General features: G+C 41.2%; 1 protein-coding gene across 1 annotated transcript in view; it reads right to left on the minus strand.

The window, feature by feature from the left end:
• The window catches only part of slco5a1 (solute carrier organic anion transporter family member 5A1), a 50,440-nt gene that overhangs the window by 15,797 nt on the left and 18,899 nt on the right, over positions 1-15,744 (minus strand). Inside the window, exons 3-5 of the mRNA XM_074693066.1 lie at positions 7,240-7,372; positions 5,411-5,628; positions 67-231 (exon numbers count right to left, since the gene is read on the minus strand). Coding sequence (XP_074549167.1) covers positions 67-231; positions 5,411-5,628; positions 7,240-7,372 — 516 coding nt within the window. The remainder of the gene's footprint in view (positions 1-66; positions 232-5,410; positions 5,629-7,239; positions 7,373-15,744) is intronic.

The raw sequence follows: 15,744 nt of genomic DNA on the forward strand, positions 1-15,744 counted from the left end.
TTGGCTAAAATTAAAATAAAAGAAAGAAAGGAAAAAAAGACAGACAGCCAAAAAAGGGGGACTCACCTGTGTAAATGCTGGCGTTGGAGGCGGGGATGCCAAACTGTGACTCAATAAATTTTGGGATGAAGGTGATGAAGGCGGTGACGATGGCGCACTCTGCCGTGTAGGACAGGCTGACAAACAGGAAGGTCATGTTGCTGAGGATCCTCAGTGCTGCCTTGGGGAGATCTGAGGAAAGGAAACAAGACAAGACGGAGATCTTCATTACTGTGGCGCTGTAATTAACGCACAATCTGGCTCTTAAATTGTCTCTCACTCCCACACAAACTGAACCCTACTGCAGAACAGGAGTCCTAACCGAAAAGCTGTGATTAAGAAGAAAATAGCTTTGACTGTAACACAAATAAACCTGATGTAATGATAACCTTGGAGTATAACAAGGAAAAGTTAATGCAAACTTAAAATATCTCAGACATAAAGACACGATGTGTTTCTCAAACACAAATTCAACCTTGTTATATCACATCTGGATAACTATCCTTGTGTCACGCATCAATACAGAACTAAACAGTTAAAAGACTCACATTATGTACCCATGTTAAGTAGCCAAAGACTAAGTTGTGAAAATGTTACAGCTAGCAGCAACTTTACTGAACAAAAGCCTGTAAGTATGAGGATCATGTGCATCTCTGCTGGCAGGCAGAAACAAACAAAGCTCTGTAGATCCATCCAGCCTTAATGTCGTCATTCTCTGTTCATCACAACAAGGGCCAACATGCCCTTTATGTTTCCTGCTGGAGGGTAATTTGGTTGATATGATGCAGTTCCCTTCTCAGCCTGTCACTCAAGAGTCACATGATCAAACTGTAAGTACATTACTATCACCAGGCAGACTGAAACTGCTGGGTATCTGTGCTCTGTCAGAGGATGACTTTTTTAAAGATAAAACCCAGATGTCAATTTCTGTTAAATCAAAAAAAGGGTACAGAACAGTATTCCAGCTAAGCCTTCACAGGGTTTCACTTATAGGGGAGATCAGCAAGGCAGATGCTTGCAGTCATGGTGGCTCTGAAGACCATGTCCCAAATCAGGTCTTGCACCTAAAGATGTTGGCTTCACAGCTTTATGTAGGCTATAAATGTATTTACTTCAAAGAAAAAAATAAAATTCTTCCTCTTTTTCCAGCATGAGTCACGAATGTACTTGTGGACGTTTAATCTGCACTGTCAAGATAAAAACCAATATGGTGGCAAAACCATGGAACCATTTACAGTGTACAAAAAAACGCCAAAACAAATACTTCATCATGCACTGAAACAGAAACTCTTTTCAAAATATTTGCAGATAAGGGCTTTTGCTGTAACAAAAATTAAGGATGACGGCCTTTTTAAAATAATTAAATGCAAATATTGAGCTAAATCATTTTAAATAACGACAGTTATCAGCTAATGTCTGCCAGCTAGCTAGTCTTTACTGCAGCGCATGAAGCTGGGTTCCTCTACCTAAACCCCAAAAACCCTTTTCTTGTTTGTTCACCCTAAAAGAAGACAGAGGATTTAAGGCACTACTGAAAGCAAGAAAATACAGGAAGAAAGGAACTGCAAAAAGGAGAACATGAAATATGGGACAAAAGACTCAATCAACTGTCCACAGAAAGCTGCTTGTGGTCTCACACTCCGACTTGATTTTGATTAGGTCACATGTTGTCAGTTTAGCAGTCGCCGTACCAGGATTCATCACTGGTTTCGAGGTTTTTTTTTGTACTTTTTAGCACAACTGTTGTTGCAGACCCTCTCTTCAACTTCCTTTGCACATGTTCAGAGTTTTTTGCCTAAACAGAAAGCAGTAAGGCTGGACAATCAACCTACTGTTAATGCTGTCCATCCCCTAAATGTTCAAAGCATATCACAAAGATGTTATTATTGTGACAACTTTATTTCAGCTGTGATAACTGTTGGTGTCTGTGTTACTGTGATAACAGTCCCCATGACGCCAAACATCACACTATTTGACTGAAGTAAATTCAGGGCACTGGTAGCCCTGGCAGTTTAATCGTCCTAGATACAGAGGCTGAAGACCACATGGCAGCGGTCACTGGTTCAACTCAGGGCCAAAATCGCTTCTCTCCTCATTCACACTCTCTTTTCATCTGCCCTGCCAAGTAATGGCAAAAAAGTACACAAAATAACTTTTCAAAAAAAAGTAAATTTAAATTTCTGCATGCAAACTGTTAGTAAAAATAATAGTGCAACATCACATTCTGAATATACGTATTTTTGCACACTCCCTAGAGGAAATGTACACAAACTGCTGTACTATTCAGAATGAATCATCATCCCTATATTTATCACAAATCCAATCCCACCTTCTGACTCACATCATGCCCTGTCAAATATACATAAAATGTCAACAAAATGAATGTTGTCACTGTCACCAAAAAACTTGCACTTCTGCCAAACTAGTAATCCCAACGGCCCAAGTGTTCTCACTGATCAGACGCTTATTGAGTTGACTGAGAATGAATTGGATATCAAAAAGCTGCCCTCAGTCTGCATTCATTAACCACGTTTAGAAAAATCCAATCTTCTACCCTCTCCATTTCAAGCCCCATCCCATCATCCTGCAAACCGCAGAAACGTGAAACATCAGGGGAAAAGAAAAGCCAAGAGGCCTGTTTCTGTCTGTTGTTGTTGTTGCTTTAAAGCCTCCATGAGTTATTTGTAAAGTGCTTCTTTTGCACTTGAAAAGTTTCCATGAAAATGTCAAGGTTAAGCAGAACACAGTCCTCAAGCTGGAGCACACACACTCCTTCATATCTGAACACACACTCAGCTTCAGGCTTTCAGGTGCAGGTCTGACAGAATGAGGTTCTCCATAGTCCACAGGGACCTCAGATTCAAGCTGCTGGCTCTTTACATAAGATAAAGCTGATGTAGTTTTAGCGTCTTGTTGTGATGCTCTGAGCAGACATGTTGCAGAGACTACATGTCATAGCTGACCTCTAGCTGGAACAAGCTGCTGTTGGAACAGATGTCTGCTTTGTTATGTTGCCAAATAAGTCCATGAGCACAATCTTGATCTATAAAAACATGCATTCATGGAGTTTAACACTTATTCCTATTTCCTACCAACACTTCTAACAATGGCCCTGGAAAAAAGGACGTTAATCATCAGTTAAAAATCATATTGTACAGTCAGAACAGAAAACCAAAGAGAGCTAATTTAATCCTTTTGTCAGCATTTATAATCCAAAGGGCCAGGGAAGGTCACACTATCAGGTACAACAATCAGCAGCTTAAAGAAGAAAACTCACCTGTGTGCACAAAAACCATCTCTATTCAAATGAATTTGAACTTTGAGGGCTAATTACTCTCAAAAAAAAGGAAAGAAAAATTAAAATTGCCTACTCTTGACCTTTGCTATCTGTGGGATGGAAGAAAAGGGAGGATGGTGAAAAAAGCATGTGGATATTAGAGACGTTTAGATGAAAACGTTATGATTAGGTTTGACATTTCATCATTTTAATCTCAGGCTTTGTCTTCTGTGTGCAGTCTGTCTGTCTGTATGTGACAGGGAGTGTGGTCTGCTGAGATCCGTATTTATGACCCAGAGTGTTAAAGACTTTGAGACAAATATTACGACTTAAGTCACATGACTGTCATGAGTTTCTTTTGTTTTGCCACTTCAAACAGAGCAAAGACAGAACCATAGAAATTCCATGAAATGTGGATTAAACTGGCTTTTACTGGGGAGGTTATCATGCGGCTGGCACGGGGCGTCTGTGTGGGGATAGCCATCTCTGCACTAATTCATCTAATCCTGCTGTAGGTGGGGCAACAGTTTGCATCTGTCAGTGCTACCTTCTGATCAAAGGTGTGAATAAAACAGTGACGCTAATGACTTCATTCCTGGGGAGAGGCAGTAATCTCGTCTAGAGGGGGGTACAGATGGTGAGGTCCTGTTGACGTCTGCAGCAGCTGCTACCAAAATCAAACAGACCACTGGCTCGTGATAGCTGCTGCATTTGCTGTTTTATTGTTTTTGCTGTGAGTTTAGTTGATGACTGGGTCAAAATTAAAGTCTGAAGACTCCGTGCAGCAGCTTCTGCTGCAGGTATTGATATTCCTGATGTTGCAACCATTGAAACAGCTCCTATCCTGCCTCAGAGCGCAGAATAGGAAGATGGTATCTGTTTTTTACAGCCTGTGGGGGAAGAAAGTGTCGATTGAAATACCTCAGAAATGAAAGTATGCGGCTGCAGTCAGCTTTCATACAAAAAAATCCATGAAATCATAAAGTCTTTGAAATGTTCAGGGTTGCAGTGAACGACAGTCGGAGAGCTTGCTCTGATTCCATCACTGAAAATATTTCATGTTAGCATATTTCTGTTTGCTGATGATCCCTAGGGCAAACCTAAATTCTTGAAGAAAACAGCCACTTCAGTGCAGCATACCTTTCAAAGAAAGTGCTGACTTTGTGCTGCAGAAAACACACACACACTTAAAATAAAGGACAAACACAGCAACAAAAATACCTCACAGATCCAAACATTGAGTCTGCAGAATTGGCCAGAGCTTACACAACAGCCTAAACCGTCCTGCTGGGACACACTACACAGCAGGAGAGCCAACGCTGATCTGGAGAAGCTGTGCTGCATTCATAGTTACAGAGTGTGTTTTCTGCTGTCTGAGACAAAATCCCGTCTAGGGAGAGCGTGTAAGCATGCACCGATGAGTATGCACCCATTTAAATCCATTTTAGAATTCACTTTGGTTATTTTGCATAAAACAAAGAGAGAGGGAGCAAACCCCGTCTGTCAGAGATTTGCTCTGCTGCAGTCTGTCTACTCCTGTGTGTGGAAACGTGACTGAGTTCCCTCGAGAGCTCATTTAAGAGAGCGCGGAGAGTGAGAGAGGGAGAGCTGTCTGATGTTTCTCTTTCAGTCAAAAAAAGAGGAAACAGGGAAACACTGGAGCAGATTTCAGTTGAATCAGAGGGCTCTCCCAGGGAATACCCGGAGTTTCCTGAAAATCTGGCGAAATGAGGACAATAAAAACAGACCCAGGTGCAAGCAGCTTAACGCCAGGCATGCATGGATAATGAACTGCACTTAGTATAAAATTAAGGCTGCTAAACTAAACACAAAACTTAATTCAACACAACATTTGCAAAAACTGCCAGCGTTTGATTGAACTGTCTGCTTCATCAGTCATGTGTGTGGACAGCCTCCTCCATCATAAATCAATAACATCTTTTAAGGAGAGCTCAGCGGAGCTCTCACTGTTAGATAAGATGACTAATCCTCTTCATTGATTGGATTACGGGCCATTTGTACATCAATAGATGATGCTTCCTGTATGTAGGTAACTTCAACACAGTCCAGAGGTTAATATCATTTCTTCCTCACCTTTGATGTCTTTTCCGAAGCCCATGGACGAGGAGACGTTCTGTCCTTTACTGCTAGACTTCTCCTTCATCATTTCGTCATCGCTGGAGACATCGCCGGGTGAGCCGATCTTTTTCTTTTTCCTCTTTTTGTGGCGTGGAGGCAGCTTTTTGGGAAAGGCAAACATGGGGAAGATGACCAGGAGCATGGCTATGGAGCACAAGAGGAAGCCGCTCCACCTGATGGGAAGACAAAGTGGATGCATTTTAAAGGGGCTGTGAGGAGTTTGAAAGTGATCTTGAGAAAGTCTCCCTTCTAGATATATGCCTGATTGTAATCCACACTTTAAAATGAGATCATCAGCGCCAATATTGCTGGTTACACGTTATTTTTAATTGCTACTTTATAGCTTTCAGTTCAGGTCCACCAGGACCGGATGGATTTACAGCACGTCCAGGTCTCTTTGACAACACCACACCGGCTGACTAAGTTTAGTAGAGAGAAGAGATAAAACACAGAGATCTGTGTCTTTCTCTGCTATAAGCGATTTCTATAATTAATTTTGTAGTGATGGTGGACACAGGAGCCTAACAGTCATATAGAAAAAGGACAGAAGAGCAGAAGAAAGCTAAACGTGACACTATAACACACGGACTAAGCTGTTTGTGATAATTTTCCAACCCACAGTCAGCAGTTATTCTGCAGTGGTCTGTTCAAACTTGAGAGTCTATCAATAAAATGAAAAGTGAGGTTACGTTAGCTCTGCTTGGTAGATGACTGGCAGGACATGGCTAACCAGGATTTACTGACGTTACACATGACAGACATGTCTTGGAGCACCGAGCTGCCAGCTGCGCTAAATGTAAACGGCTACTAAACAACTTTCAAACTGACAGTGTTTACTAAAAAAATGGACGTCATCTTGCTCGGCTTGAAGTGAGGTTGCCACAAAAACTGCTCCCCCTGGTGGCTGGCTGCAGTATAGGTAAAAAAAAATCTGTCTCTCCAGTCATTCCTGATGGGCTGTGGTCAAACTTTAAAAAATTAATACACCTCGTAAAAATGTTTCTCATGTCTGATTGCTGTGGTGATTTAAAGATATCATTTGGCTGTCTTGTATTCAAGTCCTCTTTTTTCTGAAAAGTTTTGTTTTTATTCATTATAAGAGGTAAAAAATCCTGATGATTGACAGCTGCCTTTCTCGTGTATTTTTTCAGGTATTGTAAAATATGTCGGGAGGTAGAGTCAAGAAGTGATTAGACTCTTGAAAGAATAAAAAATATTATTTTTGTCACCCGGCTCCACTCATTCTCCCAGAATCCCTCACTGTCTCTACTGCGCAGACTCTGGCTGTACAACTGCTACAATGGCTGCGCCTGTGACGGGGGTATTTTGGCTTCAAAACCGTACAATGATAAATGGTGGGGCCACGCTGTCCACTCTACATACAGTCTAGGGTTGTCACATTAGCCCACAGATACTTCAGAGCACCAGGCTGACGATGACTTGCTAACATATAGCTGGCTGCTAAAATGTTGGCTTGATGTCACGTTTCAAACTGTAGAGCTGCGTAACTGTACTGATAAATATCTTACCTTGGTGCGTTCTATCACATCAAAAGTTAACTTGAACAAAGAAAATTTGTTTCAATCAGATCTCCATTTAATCCCAAAACAAACATACGCCTCGCTGAAAGTAATTTACAACAGTGTGCGGAGACTCTGGGCCATAAGGTGGCATGGCAGTCCAATTAAAACAGATCCTCCTCATAGCATCTTTAAACAGACTGCTCATCACACAGGAAACATGATACAGCTCCAGTTTGACTGTAGATGTGCAAGTTTGTTTACCAGTTTCCGACGAAGCGAGGGTCACTCTGGTCAATGTTGACGACTGTTTTGGGGTCAACGTAGAATCCGATGAGGACGCCTCCCAGCAGGTATCCAGCCGCAGGTCCCAGGGCTCCCATCACGTACATGATGGCTGAAAGACACACACGAGGAACTTTCATTAAAACAAATTCTTTCTGTTAATATAACACAAAAACTGCTGAGATTACAAGCATGGTGTTTTAATGAACTGGTTATAAAAACAGGAAGACAGCACTTTGAGTGCCTTCGGTTTTTCCACCCCCTTCATTAATGCTGTTAATCACCCATAGGTAACAACCTGTGACTGCTAGAAAGAGACCTGTGGGAGCTGTTCATTACCGCTGATGCATCGCCCACCATGTTCACAACACCTGCACTAAGATCAGCAGGAAGTCTCCAGCTGCCCTGGGCTCATTTCTCACAGTGTTTGAAGCGTCTGTAACACCTGACCTGAATAGGTCTCTCTCTGACCTGAGGGCACGCCTGCAACTCTCCCAGGCTCAGAGAGAGTAAGGGGGCGAAACATTCACCCCGAGGCTCTCTGACAGTCACTGAGGTGAGCCGATCACACTTCGTCACCCCCCACAGAAAAGGAAAAACTCATTAAAGTTAGATAACCTCAGCTGGACAAGTGGAAAAACCTCCTGCGGACATCCTGCAGAGACACGAGGCAAAGCCGTTTTCCAGCTGTAATCAGAGGCCAAAACTTTCTATAATTACACCTGGAACATCGCCGCAAGCCACCGCAGAGCTGGAGTGTGTGTGTTTGTGAGACTGAGGGGAAGGATTAGCTCTTTAGTATAATTTTGTGAGTGTGTGCACGCATATGTTTGAATGAACTTCTCACCTGAGAATAAGCAGCTCCTCCTGTGGTGTTTAGTCCGTAATTATACCTTTTTTTCCTCTACTTTTTTTTTTACAATGAGGACATGGGTAATTAAAAAGTGTAATAAATGAGATGATGAGTCAATCAATAAATCAAGGTTAGAGGCTTATTTTTAGAGTCACGTGGAGATAGCAGTTTGCTCAGAGGTGTTAAAAAGTAGTGAAACAAATCTCCCGGAGGAGCAGTTTCTCTGGAGTCAGAGTCTGTTTTGCCAGTTAAGAGGGTCTCATCTTATTTTACTTTGCATCTGGGATAAGAAGAAGAAGGTAAAAGCTGTCTGTGATACCAGTTATTGACAAACAAGATTTCTTCATCCCCCTTTTGAAAAGTAAGTTTCCTGAACACTGGATCAAAACCCTGTCAGCAGAATGTGAGTTTGTCTTTGCACATGTCTGAGGATACAGCACACCTACTGCTGCAAAACTCAGAGTTTTACTGAAATGTCCCATATCTCCCCTGAGACCAGAGAAACACCTACTCTCTGCCAGGTTACATAACAAATACACACACACACACTGTTCTCCTTCGTCAACAAAGTTAGTTGTCAGAAATGAAGCTCAAAAAGCTGTTTCATCTTAGTCTGTTCCACCTGCCAGCATTTGCATTCAGCGCTGATACCCTTCAGAGTCACTCATCTTCTCCTGTCCTCATGTTCTCCAACACTCTCTGTGTGTCCGAGCGTCCCTTTCTCCTAGACTGTGACCAAATACGCATGTTCACTCCTACAGCGTGTTTCCAACTGTGTTGCAAAGCCAAAATGCTTATCTGTGCTTAATTAAATCATGGTTTCTTGTGACTTAACTATTAAGGGGGAAGGGAGGAAAGTATTGCTGTGAGAACAAAAAGGACCTTCAATAAATCTTCTTATCGGCCAAATGCAGACACACACACATGAAGCTAAACTGCAGGATTACAATGGTCCATTCCCGAGGCTCTATAGGCTCTGGAGAATGGTCTGTATGCAAGTTTCTGCACACGTACAAGCCCGCTGGATAAGATGGAGCACATTACATTCATGCATACATAAAACACACATTCATATACATTGCGTGTAAGCCTGAATGTGCTATAAATCAACACGACCAAGCATGAATCACTTTTCTAAGCAGCTAAAGCAGGTGACCACCCCTCTTTCTCCAGCCTCTACCTCTTTTTCTTTCACATATCATATTTCATCTTTTAATTCCTTTCACTCTGCCATCACTCATATCCTGCCCACAGGAACGTGGATCCAACCCCGCAGTCAGACTGTTAATACAATGTAACTGTATAAATTACAACCCAGAGACAATAAACGATTGATTACAGTCTGCAAGGACGGAGAGAGGTCTTATCAAACCATCTCCATCTCAGAATTAAAAAGGTCTCACAAAGCCTACACTATAGGGTTGGGCTTTTGTGCAGCATGGCAAATAATTTCAGTCTAAAAGCTTCTATACGCATCTATAACCAAGATACAAGTTAGTCTGTTTAAACACAGAGCTTTAAGGCATTTTGATTAAAATCTTCTGCCCCTGTTACCTGAAAAGATGTAAATGTGATCCTTTAGTCTTGAACTTCTTCATAAAGCAGAATAAATAAAAGAACAAAAAACTGTTATGTGTGTAATGAGTCAGCTTTAGGTTTAATTTTAGTATCAGTTATCAAATACCACAACAACTTCATTTTGAGAAGTAAACCAGTGTTTGAAATAATAATGGCTGACATTTTGCTAGCTTTGGCAACAAATACACATTCCTCTAAATTTATAGAGCTAAAAAAAAATACAATACTTGTAATGGATTGAATCACTGCTTCATGACTCATCTCAGTCACACTAATGACTAGAATGAGGAGAACATGGACCAAAGTTAATCGACTGAGAAAGAGGTTATCTGTCAAGAAATCGATTGGAAATGGTTCGATCCATCGACATCATTAGCCTTTACGCTTCTCATGTTAATTCTTCAAATTACGCTGGAGCAGCCAGAACTTCCAATGAATGTCCAACACATCAATCACGCTCATCAGCCACAACAGAATTCCCAAAGTAATGGTGGAGAGATTAAAGCAATCAAAAGCTTGGCTTCATTTACCAAGAAGAATGCTAAAAACGCAAAGTGCAATTTGCGAAAAGCTGAATTATCATGCAAGGGTGGCAACACCACCAACATGTTAAAACATTTGTCAATGCACAGCGTTAAATACAATTACAGCGAGAGTCTCAAGTGTTCAACAAACTTCGGACAAGTACAGCAGCTGCAATTTTCCTGCAAAAAAGCAAAGCTGAGGGTAGGATCCAGTGACCATGTGCAAAGATTTTTACTATTTTTTTTTTTTTTTTTTACATCCAGAGATATCCAGATGCTAGGGGTAGGGAGGAGAAGGGTCCAGCTGCAGCTTCGCAGACCCCAGTCTCACGGCTGCAGTCTTACAGCACTCAGTCGCACATGCGCAGTGTAATACGGAATAGCTTGTCTAGGAAAAACTGAAGTCACATGTTTACTTTTATGTGTTTAAAAATGATGTAAACGTTGGATAATTTTACATCAAAATTAACATGTAGAAAATGAACAGTGAAGAGCATTGTGTAATATTAATGTTAAGCAATGACAAGCATAAATATTGGTCAATTACGCCGCAAACACCTCCAATGGGTTAGATTTTGAGAATCACCGACGTGAGCTGAAAGACACCTCCAATTCACTAGGTGGTGCTGTTGCGAGAAAACAGCAGCTGTGAGACTGCAGCCTGCAGGGATGCAGCTGGATGGGTGGAAGAAAAAATCGAAAATCAATATATTGGGATTTTTCGTTTGACAATATCAAAATCGGGATTCTTTTTAAAAAAGATCTTTTTTTTTTCAAATTCAAATTCCTTATTCAAATTATTTATTTAGTCTTTGTTTATAAACTGGATTGGAAAAAATGTACCACTTTTCTCCAGCAGAGGGTGAAATGTTTCTCTCTGACTCACTTGATGTGCATTTTATGGGAAAATATGGCTCCTGACATAGTCTGTAGACATTATCATCATCAATTAACTTTTCACATGGTCTGGTGATAAAAAAGCAAACTAAAAATCACAAAAATCGTAAATATCGAAGAATGGCAATTCAAATTGAATTGGCACCCCAAAAATTGTAATAGAATTAAAACCTGAGAATAGCATACCGCCCCAGCCCTACCAGATACAGTGACCAAATTTGTCCTTTTTTACTTTTAACTCAATAAAATGTTGTTTACAAAGAACAGCACTGATAGCAATAAGATCTCATCGATACCCATCCCTGGTCGATCAGGTGTGAAATGGCCTAAACAAAGAAAGATGAGAAAGAATATCTCATCTTTTTATTTGTAACTCAAGGAAAGGTGGAGGATGAATCCAGTCCCTCAAATATTACCCACTGTCACTGAAGCACACACTCTCCTGGGACAGATCCACCGGGAGTATTTAGTTGGGAAAAGGTGGAACTCCAAGAACAGACTTTTGGTTGCAGTCCAATCCCCATCTTTCCCTCTCCAGGGCAACCAGACGGTTACAGCCATATTTTATCCCCTTTGGGTGATTGTGTAAGCGCCAGCCTTGCCACTCCATCCATCACATTAACAGCGTTCTGCCCGGCTGGAGGACGAAAGCGGGGTCATAAACCTAGCCTGACTGGATGCCCTACGCTGCCCGCTTGGCACCTAGCCGTGATATTCAGGGATTGGAGGGTTTGTAGCTGGGCTGAAGGGCGGCTGGGGCAGAGCAGTCGGTTTGAAGAATATGCTGGCACAGCGGCAGCGCTCCATCACACACACTAACACACATGCTGCAGTGATATACGTCAGGAGAGCACAGGGGGTGTATCCCAACGCATGGTGCACCACAGGCTCACTTTGCTCCATTGCGCAATAGACCTTTAGCAGCAGCACGTGAAGGACAAACATTACAGTCTTCATATGTCCGTCTACACGTGTGGAGGTAATGGATTAGGAGTTCTCTGCTGCAGATATTGGCTTTCTCCTCTTATGTTATACAAAGTCAGCATCTCAACTAACAACGTGAGCATCCAGCCTGACTTTCAATATGTTGCGGTGATTTTGTGCTGATTGTGTTTTACCCATTAGACATGCATGAGGAAATTTAAATTGAAGATGAAGTCATAGAGCATGCAAGTTCACATGTTACAAGCAGAATCCAATATCAGCAGCAAGATATTAATGAGTTGTGAGGGAAGTTTATTGCGAAAGGCTGGGGAAATAAAACCTAACCACATATGAGCGTGGAAAAGGACCAATCAAGAAGCATCAAAGGATCAATTACAACTCAGTGACTTCAACGTCAGCCAAGGTCATCCTGCTCTGCTTCTCCCACACGCACATGGACACTTACATCCCTGCACGTGATAACCAGGCAGGGGGAGGCGCAAGGGCATCAAAGGTAACAATGAGGGATGAAAAAGGTTAGGGAGTTTACGGTGCATCATTGACCCCACTTGACTGTTTCAGCTGCAGCGTTTTGTGATGGATGGACACGGCAGTGTCAGGCAAGGGAAGAGAGATTTACTCAGCTTTACTCTGGGAAACGAAAAAAGCGATAAAGTGGCGCATGGTAAGACATATAAACTTAAAAAGTGGGCAGAGGAGGCAGTGGGGGCAAGGAAAACCAATCGTGCTGGAGGAAACATAATAACATCGGAGAGGAGGAGAGAGAGATCGGGGAAGTTATTGAACATAAAGAATCAGAGAGGAGCCGGGCTGCAGTCTGTGGTGACTGATCCTTCAGTGGAACACAGTGATAAAGCTTGCTCAGCAACATCCCTCTCACATCTAACCTTCAGGGACCGGTGCTGCTCTGTTGTCTCTACTCTGCCTCCTCCACACTCTGTGAGGGCCTCTGTATTCATGAGCTGCAGCCGCTCATTCAGGAGGAATGAATGAGGGAGAACAAGAAAAAGAAAGAATGGCAGAGTAGATAACAAAAGTATGATTTCATAAAAGGTAACAAACAGTGGCTGCTGATGCTATTGTATTGGAAAAAATGATTATTACTGAGAGGTTTTCGATATTGTGTACAATATTTCTTAATTCCATAGCAGCGGCTTATCACTTTTTTTCCTTTTTCTGTTTATTATTATTTATTATTAGTCCATTTTTTTATAAAGAGGCCAGAAAATCAGTGATATGTAAAGTAACCTGGAAGGAACTTGGTTTAATTTTGGCACCACCTCTGGACAATGCAATACTTCCTTTCTTTTTTGGTCTTGTCCTTTAAATGTGAAATTTAAAGTCTAATGATGAGGGCATTGACTGCTCTTAAAGGTCATATTTAGACTGTTTCTTCACTCTTCATACAAGCTTGTACAGTTGTACAGTGGTACCTTGACGTATGAGTTTAAATTATTCCGTGATGGAGCTCGTAACTCAAATTCCTCGTAGGTCAAATCAGTTTACCCCATTAAAATAAATTGAAATGCCTTATTTGTATCCATTTTGGATCCCTAAAAAACACTGCAAATTTTTTTTGTCACATTTTTGTTTTATACAGGAAAAATGAACTTATAAATAAGGGATATTGTATAAAAACACAATACAACGGAATGTTCTGCTATAAACTAGGATTGCAACCAACAATTATTTTCATAATCAACTAATCAGGGGATTATTTAAATGATTAATCAATGAATCGGATAATGACACATTTTTGCACTCCCTTTTACAATTTAGCTTAAAATTGTTTTAGGTATTTTCTAAAGCGATACAGACAATAAAAAGCATTTTTCCTTCAGTAATATTTTATTACAGCTTTCTCTTTCTTGGAATTAGTGCTGAATCTGCAAATATAATTGGCCACTGACTCATTTTCAGTGCATGCACACCTCTTTCAGTAGCCTACGGCAAGAGAGCGGGCTCATCTCCTCTGAACTAAGATACTGTAAGCTACAATTTGATGCACCAAAACACCCGCGATAAGTTGCAGATGAAAATCGGTTATTAAATTAGTTGCCAACTAATTTAATTATTTTATTATAACTTATACTATAATAACTTTATTAAATTAGTTGCCAACTAATTTAATAATCGCTTTTAATCAATTTAATCGATTAGTTGTTGCAGCCCTACTATAAACCCCTTTTATAACGTTGACTTTACAGCTGTTACATTTGAGATCAGACGACTGCTACTGTGGCGGAGGATAAAGGCTGAACTAAGAAACTGAATGTTTAATGATTTTCACCCTTTCCACCACACTTTCCTCACTTTCACCTGCAGGCATTTTTTAATGAAAACCTGTCCAATGAGGTCTGTTTCATCCTCCCTATCAGAATGTTTCTGAATGAGTTAGGCAAGTGTCATTACATAGCGCCATCACACACCCACACACCACTTTTCTTGGTGTTTCTTTTAAATTAAGTCTGAAAGTTTTGCAAAAACACTGCAAGCACAGATTATGCTTCTTGTGAGTTAAACGCTGAAAGTGAAGGAGTTTGATGCTGGTTGGATGTTGCGTCACAAAAAATCAGCTGAGAGGCGGGTCGTATCTCAAAAAAGTAAATAATTGGGACACTCATAAGCCAAGGTAACACCGTATTTTTTTAACCAAATGATGACTGCCATGCTTGATAGCACATCAGTAAAAATTAACTATTTCACCGTGGATTACACGAAATAAAAAATGGAGAAAGGCTAGTTTCAGTAACATCTGAGATTAAAAAAAGGGTAAAATGGACTGACAATAGTGAAAAAAATAACACTTTTGAAGCTCAAGCTGCTTCCATAGCTTCCCTTGGCTGTGAATGGAATTTCAGACATGACAATAAAATGGCGTCCAAGTTGCCCAATCCCCATCCCCCTCGACCTTTTGTGACCTTTTGTTCTTTTCACCCTTCACCCCTGAGACGACGCCAGAGCAGCAGAGGATGGAGGAAGTGAACACGCAGCAAACCAGACCTGATGAGAAAGCACATTGCACCTAATGAAGCGGCTCCCCTGTGGCCAGACTCATTACCACAGATTAATGATTTGATTTAATTACGTGGACAAAATACAGGACAGGACTTTCACTGCTAGTCAGAACACTGTGTGGTGAAAAGGTTGAGGCTGCAACTCACAGCATGAATCATCAGTGTCAGACAGCCTGTTTATTGCATACCCGACTCAACGTAAACTGAATTTAAACTCAGGCGGAGGATGTGTATGAGGCCGGTTTTGTTTACGTGGGGGAAGTTTTTATTTATTCTGGGACTTGTTTCTTTCTTGTCAATTCCTTGCAATAAAGGCTGCTGAGGTATGAGCCCGGCTCCAGCTCTCTGGCTCGAAACTTGCTTCCAATAAATTATGTAGCTCTCCACCTGGCTATTAGCCTACAAAGCTCGATCAGCCTCCAAACAAGGCTGGGAATGGATGGCAGGCAGCAACACAACAACCTTGGATTTGTATTCAATGCATTACGCTGTCTGTCTAATCTCTAAAAAGACAGCTCTGCATTATCTTTTCAGCATTACTCAAGAGCCATGTCATGCTGATTTATGCAGCATTATGCATCACACATACTGTCACTCTGACCCAAGGTAATAATCTATTTCCACACCTGCTATGTGACAGAGGAAATAATCAAAATGGGCTGTTCTGCTA

This window comes from Halichoeres trimaculatus, unplaced genomic scaffold (assembly GCF_033239565.1).
Source record: "Halichoeres trimaculatus isolate MK-OKI-2021-1 unplaced genomic scaffold, fHalTri1.1 fHalTri1_scaffold_18, whole genome shotgun sequence".
NCBI lineage: Eukaryota > Metazoa > Chordata > Actinopteri > Labriformes > Labridae > Halichoeres > Halichoeres trimaculatus.